The 24,654-nt window shown below is 36.6% G+C and overlaps 1 protein-coding gene across 2 annotated transcripts in view; it reads right to left on the bottom strand.

Moving 5' to 3' along the window:
* Positions 1–24,654, bottom strand: part of ATRNL1 (attractin like 1) — a gene marked incomplete at its 3' end in the record, with an annotated part of 538,576 nt that overhangs the window by 327,552 nt on the left and 186,370 nt on the right. For both annotated transcript variants that reach the window (XM_082002290.1, XM_082002291.1), the window contains exon 21: positions 1,255–1,307. In XM_082002290.1, the coding sequence (XP_081858416.1) occupies positions 1,255–1,307 (53 nt within the window). The remainder of the gene's footprint in view (positions 1–1,254; positions 1,308–24,654) is intronic.

The following is a 24,654-nucleotide window of genomic DNA, read 5'->3' as shown; positions in this document are numbered from 1 at the left end:
CTTTAGAACATAGTTTTAAGGAGTATTTTCAACTTGGTCTATTTTATGTAAATTGTCAACAATGTCAACAGTATCTTCAAACTACAATATTTTAAGATTATATTCCAGTTTAAAGTACTACATTTCAACTTAACTTGTCTGTGAGGGGAAAAAAAAAAACATAACACACAAACAAACAAAGAAATGAGAAACAACCCACAGCAGATTTCTTTAATACCTGACAAGAGGAATAAATGATTTAGGCCTAGGGATATGTAGGCATCTGTAATATACTATGTGTCAATCCTGTTCTGTAGAACATACCTTGCAGATGCAAACCATTTAAGGTAGAAAGGAAACATTAGTAAAGAAAAGAAACATTTGTTTATTAAGTAAATGATGCCCTTAAGGAGATTCTAAAGCAAAGCTTTTGCATACATTCCAAAACAAAATGCTAAAAAACAAGGCTGCAGATCAGAGTGTGCGCTCTAAGTATATTCAGAGATATGTCTTTATGTAAATTTAAGTTTGAGTTAGGGATGGTGTTAGGAAACAATAGACAAATAGATCCAATAGTCTGACATTAGGCAGGCATATGCAAAAGTGACAAAAGGTAAAACAGTCTTCTCCAACATCACAGGCATTTTTATGATTTTTAAAATCACTATTTAACATCGATACTGGCACAGCTCACTGAGGGATTTCTGCACATGGGTAATAAGCATTCCCATACCTTCAGGTCTTTCACTATGATTATCAGAAATGTAATGATTTAAAGTAAATTTGCCAGAGGCACCTTTTCTACAACAATAAGAACATGGAGACAACACACAGTATCATTTTATGACACTCTGGAGAGCAGCTGTGTATCACGTCCCTGGGAGGTAGACTGGCTAAACCATTCAAAATGTCCCCAGGAAATATTACTATTTAGCCTATTTGCATTTCCCCACCACAAATTTTGTTTTTTAAACAATAACACAATTACTTATTACTCCCGTTCACATACGCTGAGATACAGAGAATAACCCAATAGCTTGGTCAGTCCCTCCAACCTAGGCGTAAGGGATCAACTTTTAGTAGACTTTAGTTTGCATTCTTGTGAACAAAGCAACAGAGAAGCCCAGTGGGGCATTTTATTTTTCAGTCAAAATATCAACACACCCAACTTCAGAAAATCTTAGGAACAATATTTTGTTTTTCTGCGGAAACAAAATTATCACATAATATGTAAACAGCATTTAAGTACCGAACATTAAAAATATAAGTACTCACAGTAACATGTTCCCCTAAGCGGATTTCCAAGATACCTATTTTCAGAGTCACAGCTGCAGGAGGGGGGAAAAGACAAAACCAAACATTCCCATTAAAAACAGTACAGTTTTAATAAAAATGCAGCTAGAATATTATTCCAAATAGCACAAGTTTCAGTACTAGTAGCACAAATACATGAAAATATAAAGTATTTTATATAGTCCTTAATTAGGATGCACTACTTTTCAGAGGTACCTCTCCTCTCTCCTTATAAATGAAACCCAGAGGGACTAGGCTCTGGAACAAGGCACTTGAGGTGTGTGCTTAAAGTCAGTGCCTACTGTAGGACTTACCGCAGGTGGTGAGTCTTCACTAATGAACAAAAGAGAGCCAAGCGGGGAGGTCAAGCACTGGATCTCTAGTTATCCATGCTGCCTCAGTGGTAGCTTACTCCCTTAGCTGGTTTTAATCTGGCCCTCTCCAAGACAACAGCTGAGCATCCATCAGGGGGATCACTGACTGCAGAAAATGTTCCTATGTCTCCCACTAACAGATACAGTTCTGAAACACTATGAGACCAAGCTTTGCTCCCTCAGACTCCTTCCACGCCTCTTCATGCCACACCTTCAGCAATGGAACATATGTTCTCCATTTCCAGCCACACAGACACCACTCTGGTAGGCTGCAATACAACCTTCGTATTATTCACACCTCTTAAAATGAAAAAAAAAAACCCAAACCAAAAAAAAAAAAAAACCAAAAAAACCCACCCCCCAAAAAGCAACAAAACAACCAGCAACAAAAAAAAAAATGAAACCCCCAAAATACCCCTAAGCATAAAATAATGACTACATTTTCACAGCACCACAGAGGACCTAGAGGTGATCCAAAGCTATGCTGTCTGCTCTAGAAAGGCCATTCCTAAGCTATGTAGCTGCAACTAGACAATGCTACTCTGGGTCCAGAAATCATAGCCATATACGTAGCACTACAAGCACAGCAGTGTCACAGCTACTTAGCTTCTCTGAACTTCAGAGGCAGTTGCTTCTCTTCATTGACCACTTAAGGACACTAGGTGAAATGGGAAGTGATCGTGCCCCTCTACTCGGCACTGGTGAGGCCGCACCTTGAATCCTGTGTTCAGTTTTGGGCCCCTCACTACAGGAAGGACGTTGAGGTGCTGGAGCGTGTCCAGAGAAGGGCAAGGAAGCTGGTGAGGGGTCTGGAGCACAAGTCTTATGAGGAGCAGCTGAGAGAACTGGGGTTGTTCAGTCTGGAGAAGAGGAGGCTGAGGGGAGACCTTATTGCTCACTACAACTACCTGAAAGGAGGTTGTAGTGAGGTGGGTGTTGGTCTCTCCTCCCAAGCAAGTAGCAATAGGACAAGAGGAAATGGCCTCAAGTTGTGCCAGGGGAGGCTTAGATGGATATTAGGGATATTAGGGAAAATTTCCTTACTGAGAGAGTGGTCAAGCATTGGAACAGGCTGCCCAGGGAGGTGGTGGACTCACTATCACTGGAAGTGTTCAAAAAATGTGTACACGAGGCACTTTGGGCTGTGGTTTAGTGGGTATGGTGGTGTTGGGTTGACGGTTGGACTTGATGATCTTAAAGGTCTTTTCCAACCTTATTGACTCTATAATTCTGTGAAATTTAGACTAAATACAATGTACTGATGCTGCTGACATTACATCTACATGATAAGAGCTGGAAAAGTATCCTTCTTATTGATAAGATATATAGTTATTTTCAGACACATGAAATATCCTACAGAATTTCACAGTGATCAAAAAATTCCAAATACTTAATAGAAAGTTATTATTCTGCTTTTTGTTTTCTTGGCTATTCCACAGAAGTTTCCAGCAAGATTGTAATTTTTCTATGAAATACAGAGAATGATTCATATAACAAAGATAAATCTTATTGACGCCTATCAAATTCTATACAAATATTTTCCCAGACGCAATTTGGATCATTTAATAGCTTGGACTACCTCTTCCTTACTTTTTTCTAAGATCTTAAATAGCAAGGAAATTTTTTTGTGTTATTTTATTTCTGACTAATATTTTAAAACTTTCTAACTTAAGTTGCAGACTGTAGAATAATACTTGTATTTCTGTTGGTCTCTTCAATAGTTTCCAACTGGTGATTCTTAACGTGTTAATTTTTATTAAAAAATAGGCAGAGAATCTCCTTGACCCTTTGTTACAATATCATAAAGAAAACAATCAACCATAACACTAAAATGGAAAAAGCGAGGAAAAAAGATGTTCTGGACTCTGCCCTTACTCACTCCTGGTCTCAGTGTGAGAACTCTTTGCAGGGTCAACTATACAGAAGTCCAACATTTTTTTTACATAGAAAAACTTCTGCTTAAATTCCAAGAAACCAAAAAAACATATGCTAACTGCAGCACACAACCTGTGGTCTCGTCCACACAGACACTCTGGCCCTACAGTCCTTTCCATAGAATTTAGAAGACAGATGGATGCTGAAGTACTTACGTACTTGCATGTACTTATAAAGAAAAGGAGAAAATAATCTCAAGTAATAATACTGGTCTGCCTGACACACTTTTTTCTAAACATCACAAAACACTAACTAAATTCTTCAAAGAACCACTCACTACTTAAACAGATTAGCCTTGTAAAAATAGACTCATGTGTCTGAAAGTGTCTTTGAAGTTGCCAATTTTGAAAGAAAGGGCTAAGGGAAAAGGATAATTTTTGAATTAAGAGGTTAAAAGAATTTCCTTGTATGTAAGCAAGACAATATATCATGTAATAAATTATAATAACATAATAGAGATTATTGTAAGAGGAATTTTTTTTTCTTCAGAACTGTTTCAAAGGTAAAGTAGAATATTAAATACAGGCAGTATTCAGAATACGCTGGGGTTTTATACCAGAAGACAAAAATATATTTTATATAAAAAACTGTGTATTCGGACTCTGAGGAAGAAGGCAAGAAACTTACCCTGCTGCTCACTGATAAGGGCACTGATTTATGTGCAACATGGAAGAGCAATGTCCAACCACCAGTAACAATAAGCTGTACAGCTTCCCCTCAGGAAAGACTAAACAAATTCCGCTGTGGACGCTTGCTAGCCACAGCACTCACCTGTGGTGATTTGACCCACGGTCTAAAAGAAGCTCAGATTACTCCTGACACAAAACAGGATTTTTTTTTTTTTTCCCTTTAAAATCTTTATGAAAAAAGAAAGCTGTTTCCATACAGCTTCCCTTCTCCATTCAGTTACCCTTCTAATCAGATGAAACTATCTCCTGTGGATCAATAATTACCAGAAGCCAGGGATGTCCAGCATCACATATACCTTTCTGGTATTTATATTTCTAATTATATTACAGAAAAAAACACATTAATACGTATAAAAAAAAAAAATCTATAAAATCTAACGCATCACAGATTTCACTACTTAAAAGAACGCACAAAAGATTTGCTTAATACAAAAATTACTAGGTATAGAATAATTGGCAATATACAAGTACTCGTAAGTATTCATTCAAATCGAAATAATTACTAATTCCCTGACAGTTGTAGAAGTGACCTTCAAGAATCTTGAAGAGGAAATGTCAATGCATTTTTACAGCCAGCTATTTCAGTTGTTTCAGCATAATACATGACGAAATGATAAAATATGCATAATAAGAACAGTGAATTATGCCACAGCGAAGTATTTTGATAGCATATGTATTATCCTTTCTCTATTAGTAGCCTCACAGAAGAGGCTCTCTGTACTCAAGGAGCCAGAGATCTCGGACAAGGCATGTCTGATCTACTTGGTCCTTGTTCATCAGGCTTGCGAAGCCTATCTGTGAGCGTGAGTAGCTGCTGGAAGGGAAGGTGCTGGAAGGTCCCATGCCAGCATGTGCAATGCACTGGTGGGTGTTGTCAAAGGGAACCTTCCAGCTTGTCAGGAGGAGATACACGGTTTTGTTTTTACGCAAGATAAAAGGCACCGTGGTACGGGAGGGAGGAGGAACCTCTCCACGGATGGGATCTGTACAACACATGCTGGGTCCATCCAGTGCCGCATGCACATAGGGATCCCACAACCGAAATGGCGTAAGATTCACCTGCTATCTGTATCCCTCTTTTTATTCCATCTCATTAAAACAGCTGGTTTATTCTGCCATTTGTTGCCAGGCCTTATTGAGATACAGAAAGTGCCCTGCACTGTCGCTCTTACGCTCCCTCGGTGTCCCCCGGTGCAGAACACTTTCATCATGTTTACTGGGAGTAACATGAGGTGGAGCTCTTGGTACTTAGGGAAGCATGCTTTAATTCAAATGAAAGATACTATTTAAACACTTAGTTTTCAAGCGGAATTAAAAGATGAAACTACGAGGATTAGGAATATGTCTAAAATTGTTCACATGAGTATGTCAGGTTCTGAATAAATTTAGTTTTGTCTTTTAATCCTATTCTATTTCATTAAGCATATGTATTGCTCTGCATTAGTCACTAATTCTGGTTCCAATTACAAAACTTCCTATTCGCTGAATTATTTCCTTATGAGCTTTACTCATTGTAGTAATTTTTGTACCTTTTCCAAAAGCCAGCACACATTTGACCATATGTGAAGCATAATATATGCCTCGTATCTGCGAAATGGGAGCTACACTCGTTATTTTATGTGCCATAGAGCTATGATCATTTGCTTTAAGTGGTAATAATGAATTTGGCATGCCTCCAAAGACACAGCTCCCATTTACAAGGACAAATGGAGGAAGGTTCCCACCAGGTTATGTACAAGTTCTACGGTTTGTTCCAATATAAGAGTATTAAATTCATCAAGCTCACTGACCTTCTGACGGCCTGCTTTTAGCAGTTATTCCCCAACCTCTCCCTCAATTATCCTTTCAAAACTGAACCATTTTCATTTACTTTTGTTTTTTCTCTCATATTTCCTGGGAGTTCAAGATAAAGGTTATGGACAAATGTATTAAAAAAAAATGTCCCATGTTTATGACGAAGTGAATGGTAATTTCTGTTTTTTTTCTTCAAATACCATAAATGTATCCAAAAGTACATGTTTACATTCATATTCACAGATTTTGGGGGGGGGGGGGGGCGCGTGTTTTCAGGATATGGTTTAGTGGGCATGGTGGTGTTGGGTTGATGGTTGATGGTTGAATTTGATGATCTTAAAGGCCTTTTCCAACCTTAATGATTCTGTGATTCTGTGTATAAATGAAAGGCTTTTTTGTAAGACTGAGAGTTTACAAATTACCCTCTGTTGAAGCTTAGCAATGTATATGATCGTGTGTGCTATATCCACATCTTCCAACCTTAAGAAAGCTAAGGAACTGGTCACAGAATAGTATACATGTCTAATTTTATTGTGCTTACTGGTATCTCCCTTAAGGAAGGGTATACCTTTGAGCTTCTCACTCAAAGAAAACTGTCAGAATGTAACACCAACCTTGATCTACAGCTTTCTAGTCTAGTAATTTGTTTGGGTAGAAACCTTCTTACACCAGTCCATCTAACCTTTGATAATGAAAGCAGGATTTTCTGCAGTTCTGCTGTCACCACTAATTGGTAAACCTTTCCTTTCAAGTAAAAGTGAAGCAAAAATAGACGAACAGGGGAAGAGTAACCTAAGTACAGGAGGTCTTTCCTCTAGCTGAGTTTGTTCATAATGTCATTCCCTCAGGGAAGACAAAAATGTATGTCAGACTACTCTAATATACTCTAATACTCTATACTCAGACAACATTCTTTTATTCAACTGATTCCCTGCCGAGGCAGTCGTATCTTGTTTTGGCCTAGGTGTACTGTCAACTGTACTGAGTAGATATTTATGATCCTTACCTCATATTTTGTCCTTGCAAATTAACACAGGAATTAACAAATTTCTTGCAACTTCCACAGAGTCTGTGGAAAAGCAGTCATCTTTCTGACCTACAGCTGGTCATAGACAGGTCTGGGAGTTTGCCTAAATTCTCAGCATTGCATCTATAAGAGGTTCCTGAAAAAGAAAGACTAATGGACCTAGCAAACTATTGATGGGCCCTGACTGGTGGCTTGCCCCAGCTTTTAGATGAGTAAAAATATCTTCTAGGACTACTGTTCAACTTCTGCTCAACTATGTTCTAGCCTTTACTTTTCATTCTGTCCCCTATCTAGCCAGTGGTCTTGCTCCTGCTGTGCTCCGTCACCAATTTCTGCTTCTGATCTCCTTGTCCCTGTTCCTGATCCTGCACAACAAGCTCCTGTTTTCACTCTACCTTCCTGGTACCACAGTGGTATGATGCTATGGAGTTTTTGAATAGTGGAATGCCATTTAACATAACATAATTTGGTTACCTGGGACACCTCGTAACCAAAGTTCAAACTGCATTTGTAAAGCTAAACTTAACACTTCCCTAGTCACATGGTTAGTCCTGCGGCATCATAAGTAGATTATGAAGCATTACTACGTACTACTGTGTATTATCACATTTTGAGCATTAAAAATATGCCCATGGTGCTCTGACTGCAGCTTTTGCAGAAACTTATGAGACAGCTGATGAACCTCTAGTACTAACAATGTAGTAACAGAGCTCAGCCCAGATTCACACACAGGTATTTACTCTCCTTGTTGGTTACCCCTTCTTGAAAGTCATGCAAGAATACCTATTCTAAATGCTTTCCAGCAATGAGACAATTAACTGAGGTATATGATTAACTGTAGTCAATAACAGTAATTGGCTGTAATTCATGAAACCGCAGATTTTCAGCTGAAGCATGGTGACTCATGGATGGAAGCACCAACATGAGCTGTTCTTGGGTTATTAACTGGTCCAAAACAGTGACTGACTGATACCTGGAATCCCAATTCACACTTGCACAGGGATGCAAGAGAACAAAAATCCTGACTTAGGCCTGCGTGGTTTCGATACCTTTTACACAGAGCTGCCAAAGAACAGCCACATCTTCTAACCATCAACAACAGTTAGAGATGCATGGTCAATACCGATGAAAATGACTGACCTCGCAACCAGCAAAGTTATGCTACACCAGCCTGTCTCATGTGTTGTGTGTTCAAACAGGTGTAAAAGATTCAGAAGCAGCATCAGTCTTCCACATAAGTGCTAAGGTTCAGATGCGATAATTGAGCTCAGATGATATATTTAATGAAAAATAGGTATTGTCAGCAAAGTTAGAGTGCTTTGTGATTTTCAGAGAATAGGTTTGTTTAATTGCTATTATTGTATTTTTATCCTGCTACGATAATCTACACAGATTAATAATCTATAAATGCAATATATCTCTCATAGTTAAGGGTCTGCATCTTGACTGTATTGACATTGCACTATGTTGTCCCAATGTTTTCCATTAATATTGAAGTATTCGAATAGTTCTCTCAATTTTTTTGAGCTACCATAAAGCATCTTTGGTTCTAATGTAAAAATTGGATAAGTTCACTTCTCTCAGTGCCAAGATCCTTCCAGTCATGAGCAACCTTTCTGCTTTAGATATAAAGAATTTGCAGCCTACCTCTTAAGATAATGATAACCTAAAAGGGTACAAAGTACTAGGATATATGTTTCCAGTTAGGACTTTTTAATAATGTGGGGAAATGATTTATTTTTTTCTTCTTGTAAGTGCATGTAATGATGTCTTGAGACAATGTTTTTTCTGCAGATTAATTTGTCTCCTCTTCATATAAATCACGAAAAAGTCCTAGGCCAGCAATATTTTTTTTTTAATAAATCTAGGCTGATCTCACCAAAAGAAAAACTAAAACGTTCTAGCTTGATAAGCAAATTTTCTATTTCCAGATTTCCTTCATTCTATGCAAATCCTTCTTCCCTGCAAGATCAAGAATAATTAATATTATAGGATTTTTATATGCTCTTTGAAGTAATGATATTTCAGATCACTGAATACATTACACTACAGGAGAAAATAAACTTTAAAACAGGTGACAAACTTATCAAATAATCATATAATTAAGATAAATTGGTTAAGAGATAAGATTTTCTAATAAACTCTAGATCATATTTTCATCTCATCTTCTATACAAGAATTAAGTAACCTGTAGCCATCACTTGGAACTATTTGGAAAAAAAAAATCTTTGTTAATCTTCATGACTCAGAGATGAAATGGATTTCACATGCCAGTGATTTGATGCTGCTTACTGTACACCAGAAAATTTCATGTCCATGGCCTTACCCTTTACCTCTGGCACTCTCTTTTCTCTATGAATGACCATGTTTTTGGCAGTAAACTCAGAAAAGTGGAACTCCCATCTATCAGAAACTGTTCTTTCAAAGTGGGGGAGGAGAAATATGCACATTTCTTCACTTGCATTTTGACCTATTTCAGGTATTTCTCCAGCCCTTACAAAGTAAAGTTTAGATATATCCCATACAGCTCAAAATAAGATGCCACGTTTATACTGCTCTGAACCACACCTCCAAGAATTATTAGCATAGTTTTCTCAACTATTTCTTTCCTTCTGGTTAGAAGAATTAAATAGAAGCAACTGCAAAATAATCATCCACACTTTATGAATACTTATTACTGCCTATACTGAAATTCACCTCCTCCTGAATTTTAACTTTGCAACAATCAGTGAACAGGTCACAAAATTTACCTATGTTTCATCCTTTTAAAAGATAAAGATTGAAGCAATGTGTTAAAATGCTCACTTAATATCAACAACAGAGTATTCATGTGTCTGCATCCCTAAGCATAAGCGGTCTGCAAACAAATTCTTTTGCAATAATTTTTAATATAAAGTTCTCAGTGGAACACTGATTTTATTTTCACTAAGATTTCATGGTAAGATTATTCCTATAATCATAAAAACAAGAAGTATAGGTCTTTGGTTGAAATGACTAAATTTCCTCATATTTCAAAACCTCCCTGTTCAAATAGCACTGCTAACTGCATTTAAAAATCCATGTTCATAAGCATGAACTCTTCCGCTAGTAGTTTCAAAATTAAAGAGGTGTACTAAAAACAAATACAAAGGATGTACAGAAAAAATTGTTTCACATGACCATGTCATGCTATTCTCTGCTGGTGATACTCTGGGGGTTTTTAAGGGTGTTTGTATATTTTCAGTATTTAGAAACCAGTCCTCAAAAAGAGCAGGAGAGGTAGCACTTCAGCAACATTAAATATTCTGACAGAATATTATGATAGAATTTTTGTTTTTAATTCTATTTTTTTAAAGAAAACCACTATTTATGTAAGACTACCAAGGTTTCTTTAATTTTGAGGCAATTTAGGGAACAGGCAATTTAAAAAATGTGTATATGAGGATGCCATACAGACACTATAATTTCTAGAAGATGGTATAAGGACAGGCAAGTTACTTTTTTTCTTTCTCTTCAAATTATATAAGGTAGTTTTGATCATTTTCTTGTCATTTAAGTCCACAATTTATTACAATATGGTAATTAATACTTCAAAAAGATGATAAATTCTGAATAAGCCAAGACAAAAATGACAATTCAGAAGCAAAGCACATCACCCATTTGGGGGTGGAGACTGCTGCTTAGCCATGCCCAAAAGCTGCTTACATATTGAACGTTCAAGAATATTAAATACAAAATGAAGACAAAGTTATGAATAAATCAGAATGTCATGGCTTTCTCTAGGCTGTCAGCTATACAGTATTAGGGAACTTTTTAAAATAGTGATGTTATTTAAATTATTCCTCTACCTGCAACAACTTCTACAGTGTTAGTGACATTATAATATGAACAGGAGGCATAAACATTACAGAGTTTTAAGTATAATAAATAGTGTAACTGGCAAGCTATCTTTCTTACTTGTCAGAGGCCAAAGCTATTGCGTGATATTTTCAAATTATTTCCAATATTCTTAGATGACTGAGGAGTTTCTACCTAGATATTCAGAAAGAATATTCAGACTATAGTCCGGTGGCATCGGCAGAAATTGTCAGAGCACCATACCTCCTCCTTGAACAACAATGAATGGTGAGTCTTCAAAAAAATACCACAAGTGATCCATGGGAGAGTGACCATTAGAAACAAAATATTGAGGTGTAGCAGTTTCCAGACTCCTAGCTTCCTTCTTGTCCTTCTGGTTTTATAAAAACACATTTTTGTCCGTCAGGCCATTTCAATATCTATAAATCTATCTAATATGTTGTTCTGACACGTTCTTTTCCTTCCTAAAAGGACTTTCTTTACCCTCTCCTGCATGGCAAAGTCCATCAAATTCATGCCTTATTGCCTACCAGTGTTGCATCATAACCATGTCCGGCCTCTTTTTAAGTCCTTTTTAATATCTAGGATATCAACCCCATCTAACCTGCACCATCTTTTACTTGACTTTATTAAAAATTATACCAATCCAAGAGATAGAAAAATATCTATTAAGAACAGAACACATAAACGGGTATGGGAGGTTGGAGAAAGTGTGAAGGTAAATACACAAACTCGCTTTTCTCTGGTTCCTTTCCTATGAAGAGCCCCAATCTCCATTAGACCATTATAGCACAATCTCATGCATTTCCTGGAGCAGAGATGACACTGATACTTTATGAGGTGCCAAATAAGTGGAAATAAATGTTACTGTCTATGTTGCAACAACAATACTGTATCTGCCAACACTTCCAGTCTTGGCTGACTCTCCTCGAAAAGTTATCTGCCCTTTAAGAAGAAAACTTAAAAGGAATGGCTGTAAAAAAGAAAAGTTGACTAAAATGACACCGTAGCCTCATGGCAGGGTACTGGGAAGTCTTCCATAACAGGAGTCCTCGTCTGTCAGTCTTGATCAGTTCAGACTATGTTTATGCTGGTTTTAAAAGGCAGGCTGCAGCGTACCACCATGAAAACCAATGCTTGCTCCCGTGTGAGTGCAGTGCAGAACGGAGCCTCTAACTCTGTAAGTAATCCCCATTTTCCCAAAAGGCACTTCACAGAATAAAGCATTTTTCAAAACAGCAGGCACAAAATCTCACCCTGAACAATGACAGAATGAGAAAAACAAAAAAAGATTTAGCTACTACAAAAGCTCTGGTGATCTAACTTGCAACGGATGAGAAAATTCTTGCATCCCAGCTGGGACTGACTGGGAAAGCTAAAGATTACACTCCTCAAAAAGTTGTTTTATCATCCCAGTCTGTGTACCTCAAAGACTCAATCCCTCTATAAAGAGGTTATAAAACAGCAGCTTTACTTGGACTTCCGATTAGTAATTGATCTCCTGTATTTTGTAAGCGTCACACTAGACGCTTGAACTACTTATTGCTAGAATTACCGGAGATGTATGTATTACACTGGGAATGATCAGTTATTTTATGGGAAAGAAGGTGCTTGCTTTGCTTCCTGGGCTATGCCAGGGGTGACAAGCCTGTCAAAGTATTTTTGTAATTAACATGTTTCAAAGTATTCCAAAATTTAGCACCTTTCCATGGGTACTTTGAGGAGATTGAGATGTCTTCATGATGTTTAAAAGCTTTCAGTGCAAAATTTGGTATGTACTCCATAAAAACAAATACTCGCTACTGAAAAATGAAATGGAATAATAAAAAATAGGCAAACTGTCAGAATGTAGTCCTAAAAAATACCCTCTGCCTAATCACCTGAAATATGACACTCCCAAAGGGCCCTGCTAAACAAAACAGACACTCTTACAATTGAAAAAACTGAGAGCTGATTATTATTTACTACATTTTAAACTAAATATTCTGCTAGCAAGAAAATATTATTTTTATTAATGAGCCCCACAGACATGCTAAGGATCAAAGGCTTTAACTATTTATGCGACCAACCACTTGCTTCTGTGTGACAGCAAATTTTTAAAAAAAGGAAAAAAAAAAAGAAGAAAGTGCCGTAACAGAATGCTTTACCACATCCCTAGGACTGACGAAAGTAGATTATGGGCAAAAACATCAAGATTGCAGGGTACTGGAATTTACTAAACTAGGACCTTTTTTGACGTCAGAGAGAAATAAAGAGAACCCAGGAGGCGTACAAAGATCCTGTTTAGTAATCCAAACATACGGTATAGGTGAGATATTACTGATGCAGAGATTGTGTGGGAATCGCTATGGCATAATCCCTTCACAAGTCTCTATTTCACCAGCCTGGAGCACTTCTATTTTCTCTCCATCATTTTCTGACTGTCTGTTGGTTTGCTTCTTAACTCAAGCCTGCATAGGATAATAGGTTACAATTACATTAACCTCCTTTCATCTCCCTTTGAATTAAATTTGTTCTGCATGCCTGCATGAAAATCTATCCCAAGTAATTTTGCTTAAGTCAAAGAATAATAAACTCCCTCAGACCAATAATTTAGCCAATAATTTTAATATTGTGAAATATTCAGATTTTTTTAAACTGAGAGATAATTAGTACTTAAGAGGAAAAATTTAGTTACAATATTTGTCAGTAAAATATACATATATTATGAATTATGATAATGATCTTAAAATTATTTAAAATACAATCCTACCCTCAATGGTTCTCATGTTCCTAAGGTCTTTTTTCTTGCTTGTTTTTAGATCAGATTTCCAGTTTATGCAAAAGTTATGCTATAATTTGTAACATTACCCACAAATTAGAAATGCAAAATATTTTAATGTCACTTGAAACACAATTCTGGTGAATGAAATGGTCCATCATGTTCAGAAAAACAAACTACTTGTCACATTTTCCATAAATAAGAGAGAAAAATCAACTGAGAGCACAGTGGAGAAATGCACTCTGAGGTGAATGCTCTTTTGGGAAGATCAGAGTGGAAAAGATCCAAAGAATTTACTCTGTGATTATTTTATTTGCAGAGCATCCTAATGCATTATAGCAAACATTTCACTCTTGGATCAAATCAAAAGTTTTAGTTTTAAAATTCTCCAGTGACCATCACAAGACAGGCTTAAAAAGAAATGGCAATTTCTGTACCACAATTTTAGGTTTCTATCTTCTTTCTCTTTTTTTTTTTTTTTTTGTTCCCTTTTGGATTTTTATTTTTGAAGGAAATATAACTGAAATTACCCTGTGATATCAAAGTTCTACTTCAAAAGTGGCTTTGGAGAAGTGTCTTAAGCACCACATTATCTTTGAAATGTCAGAATATTTTATAAGCAATCTTGGATTAATTTATTATTTGTTTACTATCAAGAAGAATGATCACACATGCAAAAGACAAAACATCCAATTCACATAAGCTACTCGTAAGTAATATACAAGAACTATACTGAAATACTCTGTTTTAAAACAAAAAGTGCACATGTTCCTGATTTTTTTTCCACAGGAAAGACAGGGTTTCCATGTCACTGGGGGGGAGGATCAAGATTTCCAAAACCAGGATAAATCTTTATTTTTGTCAACTCCAGTTTATAAGTGAGACCTATGCACCATGAGGGGAAAAAAAAGAAGGAAAAAAAAAAAAAAAAGAGTGTTATGACTTACTGCCAAAACAGAAGGAAATTTTGGTAATCAGGGTTGGATTCTAGAAGAAAGCAGCATAGTTTTCTATAGCAAAATTAAGAACTATTCATGACTTCTAGGTATCACTGGAATTTGCAGAAGAAAACACTCACATAAAATGTTACCTGGTATTTTTCATTACAGGGTGATAATAGAATGTATGACAATCTATTATATTATAAGCAGGCAAAAAATTAGATACAATATACTATTTAGAAACACATAAAGTGGTATATCTGGTATATAGCTCAATATATCCACTATGGAGGAAGAAGATGTATCAGACTAATATTTGGGTTGTACTATTCAATGCTTCTTTTCTGTTTCTAGACCTGCATTTAAATGCAAAAATTTAATTTGAACTTCTACCACATTTATGACAAAGCTACATTAGTCACCACTTCTTTCTTTTTTTCTTTCTCTAAAGAAAGAACTTCTGTTCGCTGAACATACATTGTAATTTATTTTAAGGTCAATACTTAAATGGCATCTGCGTTGCAGAAAATTTCATATGATACAAACCTAATAAAGACAAGAGACAAGAGATTTCTAGGGTGCAGAAATTAAGTGTCAAAAGGTAAAAGCTGAGGACAGATGTAGAGTATGCATGGGTTCAAATATTTCAATTAACAGAATCAACAACCTGTGGCATAACAACTAAGTCTCAAAACAACCTGCAGTGTTATCATAACTTTAAATGCATAGAAATACTTACGAACATTGAGTAGATGATGAGAAACAGACAGATGCAATTCTACAAAACTGAGCACAGAGAAAGTTCTAATCAAAGCTTCTGAAGGGTAAATGTCAAACCATTTTTTAAATCATGTAGTTAACTATTTTTAGAAAAAGCAAGAACGAAAGCAACAAACTAATGATATAGAAAAAGTTCCATGAAAGTCAATGACAAAAAGACAAGAGCATTAAGAAAAAAAAACATAACGAAGTTTTATCCTTTTTCTAGCCTAAAAGCAGGGTTGTAAAACACAGTTGAAAAAGCATATCTTCCCCAAAGAATGGATTTACAGAATTCCCAATTCTGAATCTTAGAGGTACTTTACTCTTACGTGGATGATATTGAACAGCAGTAAGGTTGTTCTGTTTAGATGTGCTCTTACCTCTTCTTTTATTCATAAATATAGAAGAGGCAATCTTTCTGTTCAACATGAAAGACTGATTTATATATTTTTTCATTTCTTACAATCATCATTTGTCACCTTCAACGTTACCTTACCTCAAAAAAAACCCCAAACCTTTACCAAGTCCAGAAAACAACAAGTAATAATAAAGGGAAGGAAAATGAATGAATGAAGCAAAGTATCAAGAGTGGATGGGAAGAACTTTGTGAACTAGTTTTGTGAAACTCTTACTGCTATTCTGTACATGACAATTTACTATTAGCCTCCCAAGAGCAGGAGAAAGTAAAAGGACACCATATGTTCCCCAATTTGCACCAAATCAGGGAATTATTCCCTCTTAAACTTAAATATTTATCTGAATCAAGGCCCAAATCTGTGATTAATTCAAGGGTATCTGTAAGAAAGGATAAAATGACCTAACGAGAACAGGATTAGGAAGTCATTTTGAAGCACCTGTTAAAATACAATTGCTGCCCTCATCTCCTCCTGGATCTTGTAAGAAATCATTTCCAGGCCAATTTCCAACACCCCCCCCCCCAGTTTACACCTTCTTTATGAAACCTGATTTATTGAATCTCTTTTAGCATATCTGACTGTTCCTTTACCCTTTAATTCTTACCACTTCTCTGTGAGCAGCCCAACAACTCTTCTTTCAGGACAGTGTGCCACTTCGGACACATTTCTTCTGTTAGTTTGAAAATCTCACTGCTCTCCCCCTGGCCTCCTGCTGTAATTTAATATTCCAAAATTTATCATTGCTCTGTGTAACAGTGCGTGAAAGAAAAGTGTTGTGGCAGGTCAAATTTTCAGTTCTGATTATAAATTTGCTTTGATTCTAAATCGGACTCCTGTCGCTATTTAAACCAGCTTTTCTAGCTAAGTATTTACTTTGAATTCTAGTACTTTGTTCTTTTTTTAAATTGCTGAAAAATTCCTTTTCTCATAATATAAAAATAGTCGATAGATATGAAGAACTAAAGCTGTAAATCAATCCTTCTGAAGTGATAATCTAATAAACTACTCAGGCTTCACTGTTTAGGATATCATCAGGGCTCTTGGACTGATTTATGCCTTTGTAATCAAGCTCCCCAAGCCCATTACCTAGTAAGCTAGATAAAGAATACCACTTGCTTTCAATACCTCCACAAAATATAAATACAGATCCCAAAGCCTGCAAAGGTTATGCAGCTTAATTTATATTTTATACTTTCTAAAGGTGATTCTTCAGTTTAAAAGATGAAAAGATGAAGGGAGCATTTCTAATATTAAGACATTATTATGGTGGCTGGTGAGTAAAGACAGGACTGGTCATGTGCTATTCTGTCGTTGTTGCTCTGTCAATTATCATGCCCTGAAAATACCTTGCATATGGCGAAGAACTTGCTTTTAGTGTCAAATTTTGTTAGTTTATATTATAAAAGGTAAAATATTACAGATACTTTCCAGTAATACTGTTTATTTTAACTTACTGCCTTTTCATATTTTGTTTATTTAATGACATTCACCTGATAATCCAGGCTAAGAACGAAAAGGTAAAGAATAAAGGATGTTTATGTAAGCTTACATATGGTCAGCCTGCAGAATTCATTATCTCAGGCAGTCTGTTTTGAGATTTTTAAATAAGAATGAAAAAAATACTCCTCTTAAATGGCCAAATCTGCAGCACGGAAGAATAACAATATAGGTAAACACATCAGATTTCAACAATCAACTAAGGAACAGGACTTGAACCCCATTTCTGAAGCAACATCGTTTTTATAGCCCCCCGTTTTTCTCAATGTTAATTGTTAGACTACAATTCAAATATCTACTGTTTCCTAAGCAACTCTTTAAAATGTTGCATGCAGGGCCCTTATCTTCCTAACAGAACAGAAAGAAGGCATCATTTTAGTTAGCCCATCGTTAATGCAGAAGCCAGTAGTACAGAAAGCTTTTCCAGCCCTGCCCGTACTCGGGACACGGGGAAGCATGAGAACATGGGCTCTCCTGCAACAATTGCAGATAGAGAGTTGAGATGGAAAGAAGATAGAATATATTAGCAAACCTGCATGACTTCTAGGTGTCTGCACATACAACTGCAGAATTATGCCAGTTTGTTGCAACTGGAAGACTCCCCAAATTGAGGACTCTAAGCATGGTTTAGCACTGTGTAATTGATGTGCTTAGTCTACATAATTATCAGCAGCTTCATGAAAAAAGAAATGAGAAGTAATGCATTTCTCACTCCCATGTCTTAATACCAAACTATATTTCTGAGTTCTATCGATGCATAGTTCTAAACCTTTATGTGCAAACTTCTTTTAGTGCTCTCAGCAGCTACTGAAGCAATTTAAAACTAATAACTGGCAACAAAGTGAAACAAAACATTTTAACTTTAAAACGAGAAATGTAACTATTGCAGCTAAATTTTCATCTATATGGAAAGGTATACAATTGACCGAAAGAGAAAACAGAAAGTGAATACAGAAGTAGGAAGATGCGTACTACTTCTATCAGAGACCATAAGAGGAGAAGAAAAGCAATCTTTCCATCACCAGGAGATTTCTAACAAATAGTGTCACCAGTATCTATCTGACCTAGCATTTCCTTATTGCTGTAAAAAATCTTTCCCCGCCCCCCCTTTCTTAGTGAATAAAATGAATAAATATCAAAAGCCAAAGCTGATAGATGTATCTATCAACAGGGTTTTCATCACAGCGTAGCTTCATTTCTTTTATTTCAAGATTTTGAAAATAGATTTAAAAATAAAAATGAGACACGATGTTTTGTGCAAGTTGAGTACTGAGCAATCCATATCAAGCAACATGAAGAGGCACTACTCTAAATTCAAAATTAGCTACGTGTTAATAGCTAATAGGGAGCTACGAGCTATCACACTGGTATTTTCTTTTCCCACTGCTACCTATATAGTATTACCAGCTTAATGACAAATTGATTAAACCAGATGTTTATTCCAATTCTAACAACTCTTGTTCCAATTACTAACGACAATACTAATGGCCTATCAGATGTAAATTATAAGCCCAAATCTACACTGAACAATGGATAATATTTTACCTGAGGGTTGAGATCTGAGAATATTGAAGTAATTTTCAAGAGCTTCAAAAAGTCACAAGCAATGTAGATCTATTAAGAAGAAATTAAGATTCACAGAATCTATTCTGCTAAATTGTCACTTCATTTCATTAAAAAGAATCAAATGTTTGGATTACTGTATACATTAAACTTGCACACTGAAAATAAGGAAAACATGGATATTAGAATCGTAGAATAGTTTGGGTTGGAAGGGACCTTTAAAGGTCATCTAGTTCAATCCCCTGCAGTGAGCAGGGACATCTTGAACTAAATTAGGTTGCTCAGAGCCCCGTCCAACCTGACCTGGAATGTTTACAGGGATCAGGAAGACCTGTTCAGGTCAGGTCTACCTTAGAAAAATGCTTTCTCTTGAAATAAAAACTTTCATGCAGACACCTTCTCATTTCATAAAACAAAACAGTAGGCCTGAGTAAATATTTATTATCAATATATTCTTCCTGCTTTAAATATTTTTACATTCAATACAAATTAATTCATGCAAATCATGGTGGAACTAGGTGTAGAATTATATCCACGGCAATGTATTGACTTGGATAGCACAAGCCCTGACAACAGACACACAAAGGTAGTCTCTTGAGCCTTTGCTCAGTCCTGGTCAAAATTATGTGATCAATTTGCTGGATTAAGCAGCATCAGCAACACAAGCATTTTAAAGCTACCAAATGCTCACTCTAGTATTAGAAAACTGTTTTCTACAAAGAACAACTCTATAATAGCTCATATTTTCAGTTACCTGTCAATTAATAAAATCAGTATCACCTTCAAATCATTCAACCTGATGTTCTTTTAAAACGGCAAACTTAATAGAGATTCTATTGAAAAACATTATTTTCATTGTAAATGCTCTTTGAACACGTTCTCTGCCCAGCTTAAAAAAGAAAACCTGGAACGTCTAAGAGGTGTGTGATACATCAGTTACCCTTAGTAAAGAAATACATGCTGTTATAGTTAAATTTCAACTCACCTCCCGTTAGGTATATATTTTGAATTTTCCACATACTGAAATAGTAAGGCAAATAGTTATTTTGACAGGAAATATCTAAATGTTTTTATTTTATTTTTAAAATGGCCTGATAGTTCAAGAGAGAGCTTCACTGAAGTAATTCTGACATATACTTCCTACTGGATTTAATTACAGAGCTATTTTATAGTTAAAACTAAATCCATTTTAATAAAGTTCAGACTACATTTAATCAAGTATATCAGATAGAAAATTAAAGATATTAACAATATACAGACATACTAAGTATAAAACAAGTATTATGATATAGAATATACACAATATAGATATATAGAAAATATATATAATATAGAATATATATATAGAATATAAAATATATAGATTATAGATATTCTATAAAATAGAAATGCTTGCTCATTTCTATTTAAAAGGATTATTAAGTGCTTCTACCAAAAAATGTTGTGTCTATTTTATCCTTGGTAGAAACCACAAGAGAAAAGTGAAGCTGTTCAAAGAAGGTTATAAACAAGTAATGTATCTCCAGACATAGTAATCAAAATAGTCTCTCAGCATCTACTACTCAACACCTCATGTCGGCACCCATTTGTAGGTAATGAGCAGTTGCATTGCGCTGGGGCAAGAAGCAGCTGGTTAATCCAAAGCACTTGCAGGGGGCACCAAGCCAACAAGGCCAAAACCAGCCGGCCATCTTGGGGCTGAGCCGCACACCCAGCACAACATCTCGTCTCGCAATGGAGAAGTGAGATTCCTGGGATGTCAAGGAAGGGGGAGAGCGGCTCCTGGAAATAGTCACAAAGCTTTCACTCCCCATCAGGCACATAGCATGTGCTTACAACTCTTTGCCACATCAATATTTGGGTGTATGGCTCCTAGAATCTGACAGACATTCTGCCTTGTCTCCTGATTGACTTCCTGTTGTTGCTGTCGTCATTGTCATGATCCAATATCATTCTAAGTATTTTTTTTTGGTCACAGTTTTGAAAATTTTGCCTCGTTCATCTTACCCTAAATTGAAAACTAATAAAAAGAACCTGCTTGTTTATGAAACACCTGAAACCTAATGGCTTTACACAGACAAAACTGTATTTTTATTAAAATACAGGGTTTTTTATTTTAAAAAAATGAGCAGATGTCCCTGCTCATTGCAGGGGGTTGGACTAGATGACCTTTAAAGGTCCCTTCCAACCCAAACTATTCTATGATTCTAACATCCATGTTTTCCTTACATTCAGTGTGCAAATAATTTAAATTTTTATTAAAATACAGTTTTGATTAAGATGACAACAATATTGCTGTAAGCCCTTGTTTTGCCTTACTTCCCTTCTTTTCCCCTCTCCCTACAACTGACAAATTGCCTTTGTCTAAGATGCCGGTATGGACTATGAGCAACAGCAAGGATGGGGGCATGTCAGGAAACTCTTTGGCTCTCCTCCTCAGCTCTTTTCCAGCACAAAGGACCAAGAATGATACATAAAATTTTGATACACTATTTTTAAGGCTGTTCTGTATCTCATAGACTAGCCAAGATGTCTCAGGGAGACCAAAAAATTGAAAACACTCTGAGAGCATTGATTTCTCAAATCCGTACATATACTAAAGCTGACCAGTGTTTAGGTTTCATGAAGGCAAAAATAATCATATATGTCAAATTCTTTGCTGTAGATAAAGGGCCCATGAAAAACTTTATTGGCAACATTTGTTTTCTGGAAGATGCTCACCTTGAAAATGTTTTGTACTCCATAAAGTTTTGTAGGACTGTTTACTTTTAAATCTTTGAAAAAAATCCTCTTAAATACTCTCCCTCCACCAAGCAAACTTTCCTCCCTTCTGCTCCATATCTAATTGTCCAAAGCTGACTCTGGTAGCAGTAGTCAGCAATAGTAATAGCAAAGCAGAGGGCTGTTACTATAAAATAGCATACATTGAATTTAATCAGTTACTATATGGCAGCTTATACTAGAATTTTAAAAAAGAGCTCCCTCAATTATCTGTTTTTGTCCGTCACAACTCAGATGAATGTTTTTTCTGATGACAGCAGGATGAGTAGCCAGAGAAGTTATCAATTACTTTCTTTTCCTTCTATAAAGAGAACCCCTTATCTTTAACCAAAGCAGTAGGAAGGCCCAAACAACTTCATGCTCCACTGGAAATCTGTGTTATTTTTTCTCCCCTGCCTGCAGCAAATACTCTAACTTTTAATAACTGAAATGGGGTTTGGGGTTAGGAAGAGATGGAGGATTAAGCATTGTCATCTTTGAGATTTAGAAAAAAATAAGCTAACTTTTTCACTCTTTTAAAAAAATCTGCAGGAGTTAATTTTATGGTGTAAAATCCGTAAAGAAAGATTTAACAGACTTCAAAGAGGGACAACTACCTAGGGAAAAGACTCCAACTTCACTGTCTCATTAAGAGGGACACAATGGAACAAAAATAGCATCAAAACGGAATGGATCGGAGCCCAAATCCACAGAGACATATGTGCTGCAATGCTTCTTATCGAACCACCAAGTTGTTAGATGCCCCGTTGCTCACGTAGAAATCCCAAACCCAGAACAACTCCCACGACCGGCCGTTCAGCAAACAGGCTGCAGTTAGGTGCCGGCTGACAACGCAGCCGGAATTACTAAGCTACCCGTGCACTCGCCTAGCTGCGAGTGTTCTGTATGACCGGGAGTTACAGATCAAAACCATTTACTGGACTTAGGCTTGTACACAGTTTCTCTGGACAGAAATAGCTGGATCAGAATATTCACCAGGCAGGTGTGTGACATACAGGACATCAGGTGGACAAGTTGTTACCATCTGAAAAAGAGCTGGAATCCGACAGCAGGTATAGTGAATAGTGAAGGTGTAAAAGGGTTGGGTCAGGCACACAGTGCCTGGCTGTATCGAGGCACAGAAGTTCATTAATAAGGAGTAGTAAAAAGTACTCTGCTGGAATAATTCACAGATGTTATCCTACACATGACAATTTATGATCTGTGAGATTAAGTATGGCTCCCGTGAAAAACGACAGCTTATAATCCAACCACAGGAGCATGGAAAGAACAGAATAATTACGTTAATGGTTACTAGAGTTAGTCACCATGATACTCAAACAGCATGTATTTATGACCTGTGGGGACCCCAGCACCTTATCTGGACAGAATGAATAGACTATGGAGGTGTTTGATTCATGTAGATTGGGAGAGACAACTGGCTGGTAGAATTGAATGCTGAAAAGAAAAAGAAGCTGGTCTCCACTGTCAGCAACCTCCTACAAGTTTTTTCTGGAATCTGAACCAGACTTCATGTTGGCTGCCTTACAAGAAACACTCCAGTCTCCTGTTACATCTTCTCAAAGAAGCAGTGCCAAGAAATGGTGTAACTGCATCCATCTCTCCCACTGGGCTGGTTGCTTTATAAGAAGAGTTGTTCATATTGATTTTTGGCTTAAGTTGCTTTTCATAAGCCTCGGCCTTGCTAGCTCTTAACTGCAGTTCTAGTCCTCACCACAGAGCAGCATTTCCAGGTGCCTTCATTTCACACTCTAGAGGGTGCAACGCAGCACAGCCCCGTCATTTCCAACAGCTTGAACTGAGGAAAAAACCCCTCAGATTCTAAGTTTTTGCAACATGTTGTGATCTGAGACTAAGGCAAAGCATTGTGCTACACAGATATGTGCAATGCTTTGAAGTTAGCCCTAGGCAAGATGTAAGCCAGCCCAAGCCACAAGGCCTTTCGCCCCCTCCTTAGCTGTATGGAGACAGCCTCAAAACCTCCCAAACGATTTCTAAAAACAAGCACAGACGCTAAAGTCACAACTTTGCTTGATAACAAAAAAATCAGACTCAATAATAAAGCAGATTTATGGCAGTCATAACTTCTCTTCCTCTCCTCTTACCAGTAACCTTTCCATGTGGCACAGGCTGTCCATGTTTCTCTTTTTCCTGTGGAAGAGTAACCATTAACATCATTCCCAATTCTAAATTCATCCCAGTCCAGACTCAATACATACCTAATTAAAGTCTTCAGCTTATATTTAGCTTTAAATCTTTACGGGTCTATTTCAGGTCTAAAGAACTTGCAAATTTGTCTATTCTTGTCAGCTGCACGACGCTATTATAATAAAAATAATATGTAGAAGCATTACCTTACCTATACATCCCTAGACAACTGGGACTATAGCAACACACCAAAACTTACTAGCACTTTTTATAGAAGAGGTTTGCTTTATAACAAATGCATCCTTAACACTGGAATTCAAAACAGGTCTCAATGGCATGTCATCTGTGAAAGACTTAGGCAGCCTGCCCTGTTCCTCTGCTTCACCGATATATCCTGCACTAAGCAAAACGGATTATTGAAATGCCAATCACTGAACAGCATGGCCATGGCACAGGAGGAACAATTTTTAAAAACAAGGTATTTTGATTCACTTATTTTGAAAGAAAATCCAGCACCATTTATTTTTCGAATAGGAAACCAAAAAGATATTGCTTAATTAAAGCTATATCCAGCATGAATACTAACATAAACCAGTTGAGCACAAGAGACAGGTACATTGCTTGCATTCCTATTTTATAGCCAGGATTGTCTGGAAAGTTCTAAAGTCTGTTTTGCTCTGCAGCTTGTATTTTTGGAGGTATTCTGGAGGGCAAATAAGGAATATAAAAAACCTTAGAGAACACCTGAAACCCAGTGGTGAGTAAATTCTGCCCTGGTAAGCCTGCCAAACCAAAAGACATGCTTATATATGTGCATACAGTCAGTTATGGAAGAACCTAACTTAGAAGCCAAGAGC

This window comes from Phaethon aethereus (assembly GCF_964289735.1).
Source record: "Phaethon aethereus genome assembly, chromosome: 7".
NCBI classification, from domain to species: Eukaryota; Metazoa; Chordata; class Aves; order Phaethontiformes; family Phaethontidae; genus Phaethon; species Phaethon aethereus.
Note: the sequence above shows the minus strand (reverse complement) of the source record. Positions and strands in the feature narration are given on the sequence as shown.